Below are 19,302 nucleotides of genomic sequence, written 5' to 3'. Positions count from 1 at the left end.
GTATATGGCGCCCTCTGGTGTCCAGAAGCTGTAGTCTCTGGAGGTGCTCAGCCCCTGAAGCAGTGTCCTGGGTCGCAGGGGAGCGGTACTGGTTCCTGGGGCGAGAAAGAGCTGTTCCCTGCCTCCCGGCTGCTGTGCCTGTCTCCACTGCCTGAGCCAGTGGGCCGGTCCCTCAGGTATGTTTTTGTCCCCGAGCAGCCGGATCCCAGTGTCCCCAGGAACTCTGGCTGTAATAACTTTCCAATCCGGTAATCATGCAAGTCTCATGAAAGCACCGTGAAATGTAGGTTTGTGCTCCCAGACCAGATCTCTGGAGCTAGGTATTCAGCCGTCCCAAGCCTTCCACTCCCCCCCTGCTCCGTTTCTCTTCCTCCCACCAGTGAGCCGGGGTGTTGGAGGGGTTCAGGTCCCGCGGAGGCACAGCTCTGGTACGTTACCCCGTTCGGTGAGGTCTTCTCTTTTCTCCAGGTGTATGCAGTCTGACGCCATCCTCTTTCCTATTGCTGTCTCAGGATTAGTTGCACCAATTAAATTTTCTAATTATATCCAGTTTTAGGAGGAAGCCTCTGTCTCTCCTCTCACACTGCCATCTTTCATCCCATCTATGGTCATCTGTTTTTGAACACATTCTAGCAATAACAAATTCTTTTTACTCCCCTCTTGCACATTTTATGTATATGAAGGCTTCTTTTACATCTTTTTACTTAGTGATTTCCTTATTAATTTTTCGATGTAATTGATTATACTGCTTTTTGACCTTCATACTAGCTTTTAAGTGATTGATCTAGTACCTCTGTTTATATTTGTTTTACCAGTTTTCACTTTCATATTTTTCTTGCTTGTAGGTTGGGTCTTTTCCCCTTCAAGCTTCTTTAACATTTTTTGTAAGGCTGGTGTAGTAATTGCGACTCTTTTAACTTATATTTCTTTGTGAAGGTTTTTATATCTTCTTCCATTCTGAATGACAACCTTGCTAGATAGAGTATTCTTTGTTGGAGGTTTTTTTTCCTCTTTCAGTACTTTGAATATATCATGCCACTCTCTTCTGGCCTTTGGAGTTTCTGCTGAAAAGTCAGCTGATAGCCTGGGTTTCTGTCGTAGGTAATTCATTGCTTTTCTCTCACTGCTTGGAAGATTCCCTCTTTATCTTTGGTGTTCGACATTTTAGTAAGGAAGTATCTTACTGTGAACCTTCTTTGCTTTATGTTATTTGGGGCTCTCTCTGCTTCCTGGAGAAGGATTTGTCATTTTATTTATTTTATTCGTCTCTGATAGGTTCTGTTTTATATTCTCTATGTCTTTGTAGCGGTCCTCTCTGAGTTCCTCCCCTCTTCTCTCAAATCTAGTGAGAATTAATTTGGACTCTTTTTCCAGTAGATTGCTTAGTTCTTTTTCTGAAGTTTTATTATTTTCTTTATTTTCAAGCATATTCCTCCATCTCCTCATTTTGTTTGACTTTCTGTGTTTGATTTTATAAATTAGTTAGGATTGACGTTGTGTAGGGAAGGTCCCCTGGGTAGACTGCATGTACCTGGTGGTTTTGACTGGCTGGCTGGAGGCCTATTGATCATGAGCCAGGGGTGTCCTGGCATCAAGGTGTGATTAGCAGGGCCCAGTTGGGGAAGCTCCTAGTGAGTACTATGGGCTCTGTCCTGGCAGGGAGGCAGTGGACTCAAACATGGTCTCAGGTGCTCTTATGGATCTGATGTGACTGACTTCACAACTGTGGTGCAGGCCTAGGCTCAAGCACAGTCCCCAGGGGTTAACCCCACCTCCACTGCTTGAGACTTTGCACCTGTGGTACAGCAGTAGGCTAGGAATGCTTTCAGGGCTCCATAGTTGCCAGCTCTGCAACCACATTGCAGCTGCTCACAGGTCTAGGCCTCCAGGGAAGGCCCACCCCTGTGGCTACTGGCTCTGAGTCTGAGGTGCGGCAGCAGCTTGGGCATGCAGTGACTACTGGCTCCAGGGAAGCCTTACCTCTGCAGCAACTGGGTGTGTGCCCATGGTGCAGCTGTGACCAAAGTGCTTTCTCCATAGGTTGGTGGCAACTGGCTGTGCACCCTTGGGACAACTGTGCTCTGAGCACACTCTCTGACTGACATGTCTGTGTGTGGCTGGGGGCTGTGGAGCCACCTACACCAAGTGTGAAATAATGTGTGCACCCCATCCCGGCTCCCTATGTCACTATCAATGTGGAAAAGGAGTGCAAAGAATGATGCTCACCAGACCTATGATCTAGAGAGAATTCTGGCCATTTCCCAACCACATGGTGGGTATTTTAGTTCTTAAAATCAGGTTTTTTCACTTAATGTCTAGATGTACTTTAAAGCACAGCTTTTTTTTTTTTTTCTATGCTCCAGGGCAGGGAATCTGCATCCTAGTTATTAAGCAACATCCCTCCCCACTGCAGATCCTTGAGCAGGGGGTGGGGTTCCCTCTGTTACTCTGTTTTCATCTTTCCTGCCATTTTATGTTATCTTTCCATTCCTCCTTGCACAGAAGGTGTTCACTCAGTACTCAGTTCTTCTTCAAGATGAATTGCTGTTTGTAGGTGTAGGTTTGGTTTGAAAGTGGGATGAGGTGGGTTCAAGCTCTTTCAATGCTGTCATCTTCCCAACTCTTCAAAATCAATAAATTTGATTGCATATTGAGTACATATAATTCTTTAACCCAGTAGGATCTCAGCATTTTTAATAAAACTTCATGATGCGAAGATGTACTATAGCTCATGTGTTGTTTAAATACAACATCTGTAAAATATGCCTTTTAAGTATCTTCTAGAGTGATTATTAAATTGAAATGAATCTAAAATTTTCCCGTTTTTTCTGAAATGAGTTGGGTGAAGAAAGAATTGGTTTCTTTTTCAAATGTTCATATGACTGGTCTTGAGAAACTAAGACTTTCGTTTGGTGCAACAGGTAGTAGTGTGATATGGTTGGAAAAAACCCACAGATTTTTGAAGTTGGAAAGAACAGGGTTCGAAACCAGCTCTGCCACATAATAAAGCTGTGTCTATATTCATAGGGTTTTTGTGAACATTAAATGTAGTAACATATGCAAAATACATAGACCAGTGCCCCGGTACCCCATAAGTGGTAATTGCAGCTGTTATAATGGTCTCTTCTCTGCCCTCCTTATACTTTATAGGTTTCTTTATCATGATAATTATCACATTGTCCCATGCATATTTGTTTCTGGGTATAACCTTTACAGGGCTGTGGCTTTCCTGAAGGCAAGAATATTGTGTTTCCATATATCTTTGTATCTCTCTTGCAGAGGTTGCGGACTGGCAACTGCAGACTGTTTTGTTCAGCTACCATTTTTGGTCCCACAGTGTTTTAAATTTGAACGGCTTGCCGACATCTAAGTTAGGAGACTTCATGCTTAAAAAACAAAATAAAACAAGACTCCTTGCTTGTGGCTTCTTTCAGAGAGTCAGAGAATTCTGGCAACACTGAATCCCAGACTCTCCATAGCAGCTGTTCTATAGTAGCAGCTTCTCCCTTGGATGAGCCATGTTCTCTGGTATGCTATAGTCCCCAACATCCCAGTATCACTTCTTCAAAACTAAGGCCAACTGCCATTTGTTCATCACATCTCACTCATTTATATTACCTATCTGGCTGCTCAGTAGACTCTTGTGTTTGAGAAAGCTGCTCTAATGACTATCAGAGAGACTCTAACTTAGGAAGTGCTGACAAATGCTTATTGAATGGATGAATGAAAGAACTGTAAACATAGAAATATAGGTTTACCAGATTTACTTTAAAACGTAAAAGGTGATATGGGTCTAGCTGTGCTTTAGTGCTTTATTTCTTTTTCAGTATATATATAGCATGAAGGAGTGGTAATGTTGGGGTGTCAAAGAGGTTGCTCTAAAATAACTGGCTTTCATTGGATATGATTGCCAGGCTGCCACAATTTTCAAGGATAGACACACTAAAATTCATTTAATACTGGCATAGTGCAGTGAAAAATGACAAAAAATAAAATATGATCAAATGTACTTGCTATTTATTTTGGAATGCATGACAATATCCATTCAATTGAGTAAAAACATACAAACAACACCCAACTGTGTTTGAAGACAGAGTATCTTTGATCAGAATCTCTGAAATATCCCTTTGAAATAGCTGTTAGTATAATAAACTTTATTAATTTATACCTGACAATAATTTGGGATTTATAATTTCTTAGTCTAGTTGAACTAATGTATGTCCCAAATCTGTGATGGAAGAGTTAGCCAACTACTCTACATTCCTTGCCAAAATGTGGGTAACATTTCTGGCAAGGAATATAGAGTAGGGGTTGATCTACTGAAAAAGAGCAAAATTTTCTATTGCTAGTTTGCATCATAGTGCAGTAAAAAAGAGAAAGTGCCTTAGAATCCTATTTATTTCCTTTTGAATCCTGCTTTTGCTACTGACTTTGAGAGGTTGGATCCTCAGTTGCTTTTTCTATAAAGAAAGAATAAAAGCTGCATTGAACTTGATAGTGGAATTTGAGAATATATTCTTGTAAAGCACCTGACAGAACCTTTGCATTTTGTTTTCTCTGCCTGGCACCCTTCTGGACTTGTACTTTCTCATTCAGGATTCAGCCCCTCTGAAATAGAGAATGAATGGTAGGAATCTAATATCACCCTTTGTAGAACTTACCTAATTCTGAAATTATCTTGTTTACATATTCACTTATTTATTTTCTGTCCCTCCACCTCCCACTCCCTGAAGACAGAGACTTCGTTTCTTTTAGTTACTACTACAAAATAGCACCTTCTTCATAGTAGACACTCAGCTGATATTCATTGACTGGCTGGAGAACTGAATGAATGCTCATGAACTGTTAGCAGTCAGTGAATGTACTTGTTAAGTTTAGAATAAGTTTGTTGCTTGTAAATGCAGTGAGAATTTCTTCTAGTACTTTGTTAGCAATACATTTTGTTTTTCCTTTAAAAACACTTTTTAATGTCACTCTAACTTTTAGCACTAATAAAAAGATGATCTGCTTTTTGTATGGAGGCAGAAGTATTTTATGTTTAATTCTTAACCCTCTTCTCTAGTCCCATCTGCATTTTTTTCATTCATTCAATTCAGTTATTTATTTACCTTTAAAAAATCCTGTAACAAGTGTATTTGTATTGTAAATAACTGTTCACAAACTTTGTTACTAACTAGATTTAGTTCCTTAAGAGAGCATAGAGGTCTGCATCTTGTTCACCCAGCGCTTTCTTTGGTGTATTGTAATCATTTAAGTAATGGATGATCAGTAAGAACTTACTGAATCAATAACGGACTGAGTTTGATACTGGTAGTGGTCAGACCTGCATCCATTACATCTGTCTCTTTCTAGGTTGCTCTTATGAATACCTCAGGGAACTTGGCCCAAAAAGTAGGAGTTAATTTTGAATCATCACTCTCTCAAAAAATGGCCAGGTAGACAGTCAACATTATTTTAGTTACATTGAAGTCATTGTAATCGTTTCTAGGTAATCATTTTGTGAATGAATGAGAATGAACTGATGAATTATTAGATTCATATAATGTGGTAGCTATGTAAGGCAAACTTAAATATTTAAGCAAGTTTTGATTATCTTGCATATTTAATGATTATAATATAATCCGTTATTGCTTTTTTTTTAACTAAGATAGATTTACATCTATTCTACCACTATTCATTCAATATTGGGGTACTTAACAGCATATAGTTCCTACTGATCCTTATAAGCTACTTAAAAATCCATTATTCCAATGAAAATATAAGTAAAAAGTTAGCACAATATTTTTACCATTATGTCCTAAGGACTATAAAGAAAAAGAATGAGATGAAGCATGTAAATACATAGTTTTATCAATGGTATGTTTTCATGTTGCTCTATATTCCCTACTTCCTTAAGTAATCTTAGTACATGGCTATTAGAATAGCTACTTAAATTTAAATTAATTAGAATTAAATAAAGCTAAAAATTATGTTACTTAGTCAAACTAGGTATATTTTAAGTGCTCAGTAGCCACATGGGGCTAGTGGCCACCCTATAGGAGAGCACAGATATAGAACATTTCTGTCATCACAGAAAGCTGTTAGCACTAGTAAACCATCACATACACAATTCCTTGAGCCTTTATTTTGCCACGTTGTACATTAAATTTTTTTTGTTTATAATTTGAAATGAAGTTTAATATGTACTAGATCACTAACTTCTTGAAATTTCTTCTACCCAAATGATTGCTTTATCAACTGTATATTAAGTCAACATGTTTTTTTCTTTGTTTTTCCATTTATTAAGATACTCAACATCTGATGTTTTCACCATTGTTTTCATATTCTAAATTGTGTGAATACAGTTGAAGTAATGCCTCTAGGTATTATTTACTTTTAAGACAACACAGTATATGACAGTATCTCCATGTACCCCTTTTATCATATACAATGAAAAAAAACCTTATTAAATGGTGATTTTTTTCCCCCTTTATCTTATTAAGTAAATTATATGGTCCTTTTTTATGGAAGCCTCCATAGTTAGAGATGTAAAACAGCAATTTCTTGGTTCTATAGCATGACATAGCTCAGAGCTGAGATTAGAGAAACCCCGTAGAGTTGTTAATACTTGAGGGCATCCCCAACTAGAAAAGTATGTGAATTTAGGAATGGGAGGAAGGAAGGATCTGCTTTAAATTTAGTGTAGGGTCACTGAATCTTAATGATAGATTAAACAAGGGAGGTAGAATAATGAATAGGGGTATGCTGTGTGTAGCACTAATACCAGAAGTCCATGGTTTGTGGAGGTTTTTTAATGTTCTTTCCCATATGGTTTTGAATAGAGTAGGTTATGGCAGAGATGAGCTAAGGAATAGCTTTGTTAATGAATAAATAGGAGTAATTTTTTTAACATAAGACTTCAGGCAGTTTATTTAGAATGCCTGCTTATTTAATGAATCTTTTTTTTTTTAATTTTCTGGTCTTAATAATATATTAAGTGGGGATGGTAAGGTACTCCTGTTATTTTCTTTATAAAGTAGCTATATTTACAATTAAGAGCCAACTCTAACAGTGAAATCCTTGAGGTGGGATTTTAACTGCTGTAATTAAAAGCCATTTGTATGGAGCTTCTGAGTTTTGGCAGCATCAGTCCTTAGTTAGGATTTGGTGTGCAATATTAGACTTTTGTTCATAGTGTCAATTCATTTTGATAAGCTTTAAATTGTCAGAACCAGTTTCCAACTGTACCTTATTCACCTAAAATTAACTAGGTATGTAATTTTGGTGCTTACCCTCTTATTATAACTTTGCTCTTAGCCAAGGTTGCTTTTTTTTCCTTAAGATAACCCCTCTCTACCCTCCCACCCACACATCTCTCAGAGTACTGCTTGAAATCTTGAAAAGTAGCAAGTTAGAATAAAAAACCTGACTGGACACACTCATAAATATCTCTCAGGGCTGTTCTTTGGAAGAGATTATTTAATATTTCCTAAAGGAGAGGTTAAATAGGTTGTCTCTGCTGTCTTGGTTAAGTAGAGTGAAGGAAAATGTAACTCTCCTGACTCCAGGGCCCCAAATGCAAACACTGGCCTAGTTGTTCCAAAACTTTCTCCTTGATGTGGGTGACTTGAATGGTTTATTTTCACTTGATGAGCCACACCCCCAGGCCACTTTAGTATTCATGGCAGACCCCAACACTAAGTCCCTTTGTTGTCTTTGTTTTTTGCATTTTTTTGTTAACAAGAAAAGATAAAATTTTAAGAGACCTGATTATAGACTGAGGTTCCATTACTGATGGTTCCCACCACTTTTTTTCAGCTTCTCAGAGAAGGGCAAAGGCTCAGATGGGCAAAAGAAAGTAGCAAAGCAAACATAAACATCATATCTGAGCCTCAGTGTGGTGCTACCAGAGTAGGAAAAGATAGTCTTTTATCAAAGTGTAAAGATGAGTCTTTGCCAAAAACAGTAAGATTGTCAGCATTTTTAAAAATATGAAGTTTGATAAAGAAGCAATGGTCTTGAAGAAAAAATAATTTGAAGAAGAAAGAAGAAATGGATTAAGAATTTTAAAAATCTGCATTATCATCCTGATTTACACACTAAATAACTGATGACATTTGGGCAAGTAGTAGTTTAATTTGTGTGTGTATGTGAAATTTAAAAGAAAATACAGTTCTATAAAAAACAAATTGGTAGAGTAGATTAATGGCATTGCCACACATCTTCCTTAGAGATGTAATTTTATTTCAGAACTTACAGAGAGGTTGCAGATAAAACAAATACCTGATCAGAGTTTTATTTGTCCAAAAGCATAGAAGATGGGTTGGCAAGAGAGCCCAACTATTAAGAGAAGAAAAACTGGAATAACAAGGTAGAGCATAATTGCTCTACTGTATATTGGCAAGTAGAAGAAGCAGGCCCATAGTGTGAATGTCTTCATATTCTTTTATTCCAGACAAAATTATATTACTCTAGGGTGGAGACTCAAAAGAGCCTTTGCTAACCCTCACATTATACAGTTTATTTACCATTTAATTGTTTTTCTCCTTTCACCATGATTTATTTTCCTTGAAAGATTTTTATCTTGCTGTTTCTTTCCCAGCTGTGTGTGACACCAGGAACTGCCCTCTTACTGAGAAGGCAGCATTCAGTTGTTGACACAATAAGTTGTTACTTGATCTGGCAGTTGTCTTTTCTCTACAGCACTTAAAAGTGCAAAACTGACAGTCTTGTAACTGCTGTCCGTTCCCTGTTGCAGCACAACAGGTGTGAAAAGGCTCACTTGCTCTCATGACAGAGGTTTTGCCTGTAGTTGATCACTCTTATTACCACTTACTGCCCGCCATTCAGAGTAAGTATAAATGATCTCATGAAAAATTTTTACATGTTACAGTTATAAAAGTGTCAGGCAGAAAAGCATTTTAAAGATAAGTTATCACACCCCATATTTTACAGAAGAGGAAATTCAGGCTAAGGAAGATATGTTATAGTCATGGAAGAGCCTAGACTTCAGTCTCATAAAACTACATTCGGTTTTAATCTCACCATTTACTCGCTGGAGTAACCTTAGGCAAATTACTTATTGTCTCTGAGCCCTCAGTTTCCAAATTTGTGTAAAATGAAGATAATAATACATATAAAAAATCATTGTGAGGATGATATGTTAACATAAAGCCAAGTTCTTGGTCTATAGAAGATGTTCAGTAAGTGTTCAATTCCCATTCTCTTTCATTCCCCTTTTCTTTGCTCAGGGTCACTCAGATAATTAGCTGAAATGGAAACCAGGTTGTTCTGACTCTTAAGTGCATGTCTTTACTTTGAATCAAAACAAAAATATTTGATTTATTTCAGAAATCCAGAAACTTTAAAAAGATATACAGAAGAAAATAAAATGAGTCGTAATCCAATGGTACGAGGAACAAATTTTAACATTTGTTGTATATCTTTTTTATGTGCATACATGCAGTATACATACATATGTACATATACATATATGTGTATATGTAACAAGTAGAAATGTATATAATTTTGCAACCTTGTTTTTCTTTGACATATAGCAACTTTTAATATTAGTAAATATTCTTCTACATAGGGATCAGCAAACTTTTTCTGTAAAGGGCCAGATAATATTTTTAGGCTTCACAGGCCATTTTAGGCTTCACAGTCTCTGCTGCATCTATTCAATTCTGCCATCATGGTAAAAGCAGCCACAGTGTATAAACAAATGGAAGTGGTGATTTCCAGTACAACTTTATTTACAAAAACAGACAGCAGAATGGATTTGGCCTCTGGGCTGTACTTTGCTGACACTGGTTTTGTATCATCATTTTAATGGATGCATGATGCTTCACTTAGTTATTTAACTATTCTATTATTGGATATTAAGATTGTGCCAGTTTTATGTGTGTATGATGATAAATAAGGCTGCAGTGAATATCCTTGTAGCTAAATATTTGGTTTACATGTTTGATTATGTCCTAAAGATTATTTGTACACTGCTTCTGGCATCATATCAAATTGTTTGTCTCCTAAATTCAGACTTAAAAATCAAAGTATTTCTGGTATATAAGAATTTCTTGGTTTATGTGACCAATCTTTGAAGTAGTATATAAAATTGAACTTTTATAAAATAGCTTTAGGTTAACACCTAAACATATTCTTATAATTGATCCAGTTATTTAGAGGATTGACTTTTGATTTAATTGATGTTTCCTTTATAGGAGGAATTAGAAATTGATTAGTTTACTTGATTTTAAAAGGGGAAATTTTAAGAGCACCTATTGAGTGACTGATGTTTTATTCATTGCAGGCAGTAAAAAACATTTGTAGCTATTATGTCATTAAATACTTAGGAAAGCTTTGCTCTCTCATGGCTTCCATAAAGTATAGAGAGGAAATAAATATTGCCCTCTGGGACAAGATCTTGACTGGCTTTTATGAGATTAACCTGTTACTGTTTTTCCTTTTGGTTTTGTTTCAGCTAGCCTATGAAAGAAAACAAACAACAAACAGTTTAGTCTTTCATTTGCTTCAAACATAGTTCTCTGGTATGTAGAGACATTTCTTCAGTTCAATTGATGTGTATAGGTATCTTCCAGGTTTACTTGGTGTGACCAATAGATAATTTATTTTGGATTTTCAGTTTTAAAGCCATGTCCAAATATATATTATAGCCATAAAGCATTCACATGTAAGCTTAAGGCCAAAAAAAAAACCCCTAAATATTAACAGATTTTGAATGATGATTATTTATCAATTATTATCAGTTTTTTCAGTGCTGTGAAGTCTGTAGTGAAGAGGTAGTGCCATCACTCATTAATTTCTTAGACTAAGAACAATCACTTTATCATTCAAACAAAATTAAAGCCTTTCTAGAATTTCTGTAAGAAATCATTATTAATCATATACATTCTAAAAAATAATGGCCACCTTAGGCAAAGAGTTGAAAGAACTTTAGAATCAGTAAACAAAGAGGTCTGGCTGGCTATTTAGGAGAATCTATAAAATTTACATATCCCAAATCAGTGCTTCTTAAATTTCAGCTGGGCAAGGATTACCTAGAGGCCTTGTTAAAACAGATTGCTGGACCCCAGAGTTTCCAATATATTAGGTCTGGGTGGGTCCCCCAAATTTTCATTTCTAGTAGTTTCCAAGTTATAATACTGCTTGTTTAGGTACCACACTTTAAGAACTACATTCTATGATTTTGACTTGTGCAACTTCACAATTTCTCTAAACATTTTTTTCCCCCAGAAAATTCTTAAAATTTAGTATCTTTTCTATTTGTGAAATATACTCAGCGTTACTCATCTAAGTATTTTCTTAGCACCTTAGGAATTCTTTTTTAAAATCAGGTTTAACCTTTAAAGATATTAATTCATTTTAATAAGTTTATGATCATTGTTCAGTCACTTTAAATGTGATCTAACCTTGCAATTCTTATATCATTTTCACCACACCAGACTTTTCAAATAGGAAATTATGAATACAACCATGCTTCTAATGAAGGTGTTAGATCTTATCCTTGGTAGTTTCTTCAGGATGGCTAAATTCCAAACATACACATTGAAACTAGTTTCCATATTTGATTAGCTTTTTTGTCATAATTCCCAGTAACCTCTTAAGATGCTAGTTGTCAGATTTTGTTACAGATGAATATCAGGTGTAGTAAGTTTTTTAAGTATGGTATACAAAGCAAAATTTATAGTTGCTGAAATGATGAATTCAGTTAAATGTTGTAAAGAGCAGAATACAGTCAGTTCAAAGCCCAATTGAGAACAACCTGAATTTTGTAGTTTTCTTCAGACAACATCTTCATTGTTTTCTGGAAAGATGGTATTTCAGAAAAAGAAATCTCTCTAGTTACTGTTCTTATGAGGAGAGAATTGCTGAGTCTTTTAAATGGTTAATGAGAAGAAGTAATAGTTAAACACTTGGAGCATTGATTTCTGATTTGAATTCTCCAACACAGGCCAGCCCTGAGGGAAGGGGAAAAGAGCTTGCTAATTAACATTTGATTACTGATGCCACCTTCTCATTCCCCTTGCACCATCCGGTTTCAAGTGTTTTTGTTCAGGAAGGATTTTTAGGAGGATTTTAACTTGCATCTTAGTAAAACAAATCCATGTACAACTTCAATGAGTGTACAACATGTTCAAAAAGAAGAAATCCCCCTTAGACATGAAGTATGTGTTCAAAATTCAGTCTGAATCAGAAGTGATTGGTTTTTTAACTATAAGCCTTTCAGAGCCCCAGTGATTGCTAGGAAACTGGAACTGAGCCTAGTCTGTATGCCTTATTTTGATTTAAACACAGACACACAAATACTTATTTGTTCAATGCAGTTATTATTTAACAAACTCTTTAACCAGAGCATCATTTGATAGTGTGAAGTGCTTGGAATTCAAAGTTTGATATAGTTAAAATTTGGGCAAGCTCAGGTTCTGGTATAACCAAAGGCCTTTTTCTTCTAAGATTGGTAAAATAATGAAATAGATGTCTGTAGTTTCAGAGTACTTTTTTGTAAGGGTTGTAATTTGCCATCGTATTCTTAGTTCAGAAAATCAAGAAATTGGAGTGCTAACAAACTGATAGCAGTTCTTAGCTATTTTGTTTCTGTTTTTTGCTATATTAAAATGTTTGATATGTGACAAATCATGGGCCAAATTCTAAAATGTTAAAGATATTGCAACAAATTAATAGAACTTTACAACTATATCACTTAGCTAGTAGTATTCTGGCAAAACCATATCCTCACTGATTTAGTTGATGGAATAGTTATTGTGGAAACCAATGTGACAGGCTTTATTTTTCAATGAGATCTCATGAGGGGAAAATATTACTTAGTCTTTTTTTTAAATCCAGACTTTAAAAAAACCTAAGGCTTTTCTTCATCTAAGAAAAAAAATTCACCTGTAAGTTTTAGTATATCTATATTTCTTACTGGGAATTGTATGCAGTTTTCCTTTTTCATATGTTTTATTAACTATTTACTATTTTTTTCCATTTTCAAGCCTTAATAGTTTTATTAAACTTTCCTTTACTACTTGCTTGTCTTAAATATATTTAGCTCCTCTTTTCCTGTACGTAGGATTAACCCTAATATCTTCATAAAATAATAGGATTTTAGGGCTTTGGAAATCAGAAGTGGTCTTGTTTTATCCTCTTCTAATAGTGAATAAAGTAAATCTCACAGAGGTTCTACCAGCTTACCCACATTAACAGCCAGGCAGAATTGGGACTAGAAATCTAGTTCTCTGCCGCTTGCTATGCCATAATACCTGAAATTTTGTGGCTTCCCTAATGTCAGAATCTGCTTTCACTTGATAATACCTACAAGACATTTAAAATTCCCTGAAATGTTTTCCACTAGTTTGACCAAATTTAGCTCATAAGGAATGATTTTATTATACCTGACAAAGTTATCTACTAAGTTTTATATTTTTCAATTTGAATAGCTGCAAACAACTCATTTGAGGCTAATCTGAGCCTCAGAATTTAGCCTTTAACAGCATAACTTTGTAAGAATTTTTTCTAAGAAATTCTGATAAAATTTAACTAAAAAATAAAACCATTTGAAAATATATGGAACTCAAGAAAGAGTTTTGTGGGAAATGAGTATCTTAAATAATTTTATATTGAACAGGTCATGATAGAATGATCTTTTCCCCAGTGCTGTGTTTGTCACTGAAAATTTCTATAATGAGGAATAAAGTTTGAAGGGAAGATCATTGCTTAGCTTTTCACATTTAATTAAAGTGTGTAAGTAAATGTTTATTACAATGAAAAGCAAATAATAAAGAAACAAATCAGTACTGTATTCTACACTATTTCAAGTTAATCTGATATTTACTTTTTCACAAACAATTATCTCATCTAAAGTAATGGGGAAGAAATGAAACTGTCTTTTTAGAACAAACTGGAAAATCTGTCAATCTAGAACATTGATCCAAAATACAGTATAATTTATAGCATAATTTTGATGTTCAGCTACTAATCAAAACATTAAGTTTCTTCAGAACTAACTGAAATATTTGCATAGTTTAGCAGTCTGAAATCTCATAGATTTAGAGCTTAATACATAACAAGAATTGAAAAGATTATGGAGATTCGGCATGATCTTGAGCCAATGCTGTTCAAAGAAAATGTGTAAGACAAAAAGGCCCTTAGGAAGTGTTACCTGTGAAGTGCCACTTATCCCTAAGTGGAATTTAACACAAATCTCTAAAGATGAAACTCTATCAGAAGTAACAGAATAATAGCAGTTGGTCATACCAACCATAACAACCCACTCTGTGTGTGTGTGTTCTTTCTGTCTCTCTCAGATCAATCACTCTTGCAGTTTTCTCTCTTGTCTCCTTTGCTCCCCTTCTCTTTTGTTCTTCCTCTCTTCCTCCTCCATTCCTCCATCCTTCTTCCCTCCCTGAGAGATCTCTGTGTCATTTGACTCATGATGACCTTAAATTCATCTGTGTCATTTTATACACAGCTGTATTTGTCATTCTAGTTTCCTAGAATACTAATTTTTTTAAAGTACCATTTTTATTTTTGCTTTGTATATATTTCGGATTTTTCCTTCCATACAAGATTGTGAGTTAAATTTGATTAAATAAAACCATCAATATAGTAGAGTTTTTATATCTCCTCTAATAAAACCATCACTCATTTTGTACTTTTGCTAATTTTATCACTTGTCTTTCTTCCATATAAGGGGAAATCTGCCTATGGTTGCAACATTGGAAATCATGGAATTATTTTTGAAAAAGTAGTTTGCTTTCACTTAAGTTTTTGTTTAGTGATTGTGGTTTAACACAAGATTCTTTTAGCTTAATCTCAGAAATTCTGTGATTTAGCTTTTCTGTTAGAACAGTCAGATATTAGCCTAATATGCTTTACATTGTACCCTCCTAGTCAGGTTCTGTCTGCATTAACCAGTTTATTCTATGACAGGTTGCTTAACAGATGTCATTCTGGGAGAACAATGAAGCCAAATACTTGTGCAATGGCTAACATTACTCTAACTTTGATCACTTTTGTGCAGCACATCAGTCTGGCGTTGTGCTTTATACCAACATAACACTATAGCCAGAACATGCTTTTCAGGCTTAGAATAGCAAAGGAATGCTATTCAATTCAGTGCAGTTACAGATGAGTTAATGGAAGAAGAAAAATACTGTTTATTTCATAATACCCTATTGTTGTGTTTTGGAATTAAGGTGGAATTTAAAGAATTCCACTCTGAAATTATTAGTTTATATACTCAACTCATAGTATTTGTGTATATTCTCCAAAGCTGGGGTAGCCTTTCCACCTTTCCAATAGATGTAAATATTTGTCCTGCTTTTCTTCCCCGCACCCCGCCTCCCCCGCCACACACACACACACAAAATACCTGATGGAGTTTGGTGTATCTAGACAACATAATTCAAAAATAAATTTAAGAAAGGAACTTTTTTTGTCTTGAGGCCTGAAGTCTCCTCATACTCTGTTCTACTGTTCTTTCCTTTTCTTTTATTAATGTAAATGTTTAAGCATGAATAAATAGCCTTAGCTAGTGCAAGTGGCCAGAGGTTAACCTAGTTGCATTTGGTTAAGTCGCTGGATTGATAATGACTAATGAAAATTTCCAAACTTGATGTGACTGACCATAAACAAAATATTGCATGGTAGACTGGCCATTGCTAAGAACCTCTAAAGAAAAGCTGGTTTGTTTGAACTGAGTGAGGATCAAGCCATGCCCCCAAGCTCCTCTGTTCTCATTTACTAATTCTTTTTTTCACAGGTGTACATTAGAGATAAAAATAGATTGAGTTCCATGTTTTGTTTTGTTTTGTTTTTTTCCTTTCCCCAGTGACTATATATCTCCATTTCACTGGAAGGGTAACTTAGATGTGCTTAGGTATAATAAATAGTAATGTGATACTGAATGCTGTAACTGGACAACATGGTACTTTTAGACTGCTGCATTTTTAAAACATGAATGACTGCTGCTTATTTTCTATATTGAAGTTGTATTATAGAACAGATTATATGCAACATTTCAATTCATTAATACAGTAGGGTAATACTGTAACTAACCTGAAGAATTAGTTAAGATGTATAATTTCTCCATTCTCACAAATTCGTCCATTTATTTAATTTGTAAATATGGGATGAAATAGAATTTTTATAACCTATTTAGAAAAATGAAGAAAGACATACTTCTTAATTACTAGACAACATAAAATTTAAACTTCAAATATTTTATTCTGATAAAATTACCTACTCTTCTCTTAAACTGAAAGACATAATGTTACATGTTGAGAAAAATTAGTTTTTCATCTTTAATAGTACTTAAAATGAAAAGTATCATTACTGTATTTTCAGGAAGGGCCTAAATAGTATTTAAATATATGGCTCTCAGTTAATAACCACTTTGTTGAAATAGTTTTTGATTTAGGATAATTTCAAAGAAATAACTTATGCTGCTTTTATTAATAAGTTTTTATATCTTTGAAACTTATATCAAACAGAAAACTTCAGATTTTTCCTCCTGCCCTCTCCCCAAAAAGACTATCACCCATCTCTCCCCTACGTGGAATCCTGAAATATCTTTTGTCTGAATCTTGAGTCATTTTAAAAATTAAATAGATTATAAAAATTTATAATTATAGTCCATCCTAGGTGAATCATGTACCTGAAGTTTCTTGACTGAAAAGAAACTTGAAACCATCCAAGAATATAAAAACAATTAATGGACGCTGTTTCTTGAACTATTTCGTCTAGCCTTCATTGAGAATCTGCTTTCAGATTTGACTTAGATTTTTTTTACAAAGTTTTTCTGACTTGTGTGTTTCTAGTTTCAAGTTCTTGTCTTGAATATAGAAGAAAACAGAGGAAATATAGTGTATATCACATAAACTGACTGGCAACTATTATAAGTCATGTGGAAACCCTATTTTAATTATGCTCTTTCTTTTGTATAGGTAAAGAGAAATGTGTATGACCTTACAAGCATCCCTGTTCGCCATCAGCTATGGGAGGGCTGGCCAATTTCTGCCACAGATGACTCAGTAAGTGACAGTTGAGTTATCAGGTTCATGTCATCCTCTCTCTTTTGCCACTTTCAGTCTTATTGGCTGCTGTAATAAGCAGGCTCAAATGCTTTGTATGTTCCATTGAAAGAATTTTGTAAGTCAGATAATATGAAAATAAGAATATTTGTAATAATTCAAATTCACTTACAGAACAAATGTCATAAGCCCCCTGTATCAGCAGTCTGTTGGTAAGGTTACATTATCTGTCAGGAACTTGATGCTGCTTGATTTGACCAAAATTTTTTCCTGAATTACAGATATCTCAATATAACCTAATAATTATTTTTAACTTTAATACTACATTTCCTTGTAGACTGGCACTTTTTTAAAAAGTTACTTTTTATAGTTAATATTATTAGCACTCTGTTCTTAAATTTACCTATAATTTTCACTACCATAAAAAAACTGGAAGAAAAGATTGTCATTTTTACCTATTATTATATCTACTTACAGTGGTTTCCCCACTATAAATTTTGAAACCTTTCCCATCTCTACCCTGCAGGGATTATTCTTTTCTAAGAGAGTAAATTTTATCATCTAAGAAAACCAATTGAAATTATATATAGCCACTTTTATCCATAATCTTGGTTGTTCTAAACAGATACCCATTTTTTAAGTAAAAAATGAGGATATTTCAAGAATTCTGAAGCTAAGTCTATTTTTAAAAGAAATTGAGGCTTTCTGTACATCTAGCAATATCTAAATAATGATCATGGCTAAGAATTTGATTACCTTTTTGTAAATATTACAGACATTGTATTTTAGTAAATATTTTTCCATCTGGATAATAATACCTCCTCCTTTCTCAGCACCATCTTTATATATTTTAATATAAAAGAATTCTTTTTAAAAGATGGAAACATTTTTAAATAATTTGTTTATGGTATATGTTACCCGAGTCTAATTATTCCACAGTTTAAACACTGTACCATTAGAAAATAATTTGTGGATTGTGAAGCTTTTAAAATACTCACTAAGTAGCACAATTTTTTTTTAAGTGAACCCTTCCAGAAAAAAAAAATGTGTATGTGAACACTTTATTTATTTATAAACCATTGATTTTAACATAGATATTATAGTATATCATTAGAATTATTGTCTGGTTGTCCATGACTAAATAGGTAGGGATGTGGTTTTTGTTTCAGTTTTTCTTCCCCTGTTAGAGTAAGAAATTTGACAGAAAACATGCTACCTTTATTTTTAGGAAAATAAGAGAGTAATGTTCATAAATGATAACCTTCTATCTATCTGGGGAGACATGAAGAAACCAGAAATGTCTTAGCATTGTCTAATAACCTGCTATAAGAAATAAATATATTATAAAAGAAAATAATAAAGATCTGAGCATGTCACTTAAATTCTGTGAGCTTCAGTTTCCTCACTAGTAGCATTGTATTGAGGATTAGCAATAATATCTGTATAGTACTTGGCTTACAGTAGACACTCAAATTAGAGTCAGTATTATAATTATTATTGACAACTCAGAAAAGGATCATAGTTAAGAACTGGTTGGTTTAAGTAAATGAAATGGTTCTGAGATTCGCTTCAAAATAACCTGTGCAGTTGAAGGCATGAGTCAGAGTATATAGATAAATGCAAATTAGCCACCTATTGATTACTGTTGAAATAGGGTGATGCATATATTGAGTTTATTATACTATTTTCTTAACTTTTGTATATATTTGAAAATTTCTACAATAAAAAGTTCAAAGCAAAAGTAATTGTCTGGTATAAGGGCAAGAACATAAGGTAATAAAGTCCAGAACTGTGGGGCTTTATAGGGTTGGAAAAGCAACTGCTCTTGAACCCCACACTTGTAGAAGGCAGACTGAGATAGGCTTATCAGATGTAAGTTCCAAGAATGATTGACAAATTCAGTGAAATGTAATAAATTCTGTAGCATAAGGCCTTATACATTTTAGATGTTGAATCATTAAACTGAGTTGGCACAGTCTTTTATGAGGCCCACCTTTTAATGATTATTACAACATTTTTTTATCAAAGAGTTCTAATGCAATTTCACTACCGTAGGAAAATATGGAAAGCAGCTAAAACTGACCATATCCAAGACTAATACTACCTGGTGCTATATCTGAGTCACAGCACACACAGGAGGGAATCTCCATTAAGAGGCTTCATTCTTTTTGCCTCATTATTCATATTTGCACCTTGTCCCAGAACCTGTGAAACATGCCTGCCCACACCTCCCCAGAGCAAATGTTGCCACATTGGCAGGATGTTGCTTTGA

The 19,302-nt window shown here is 34.6% G+C and overlaps 1 protein-coding gene across 2 annotated transcripts in view; it reads left to right on the top strand.

Moving 5' to 3' along the window:
* The window catches only part of FAF1 (Fas associated factor 1), a 566,821-nt gene that overhangs the window by 314,546 nt on the left and 232,973 nt on the right, over positions 1 to 19,302 (top strand). For both annotated transcript variants that reach the window (XM_073233907.1, XM_037021905.2), the window contains exon 8: positions 16,944 to 17,030. In XM_073233907.1, coding sequence (XP_073090008.1) covers positions 16,944 to 17,030 — 87 coding nt within the window. The remainder of the gene's footprint in view (positions 1 to 16,943; positions 17,031 to 19,302) is intronic.

The sequence above is a fragment of the Manis javanica genome, chromosome 4 (genome assembly GCF_040802235.1).
Source record: "Manis javanica isolate MJ-LG chromosome 4, MJ_LKY, whole genome shotgun sequence".
Lineage (NCBI taxonomy): Eukaryota > Metazoa > Chordata > Mammalia > Pholidota > Manidae > Manis > Manis javanica.
This window is presented reverse-complemented; position numbering and strand designations above follow the sequence as displayed.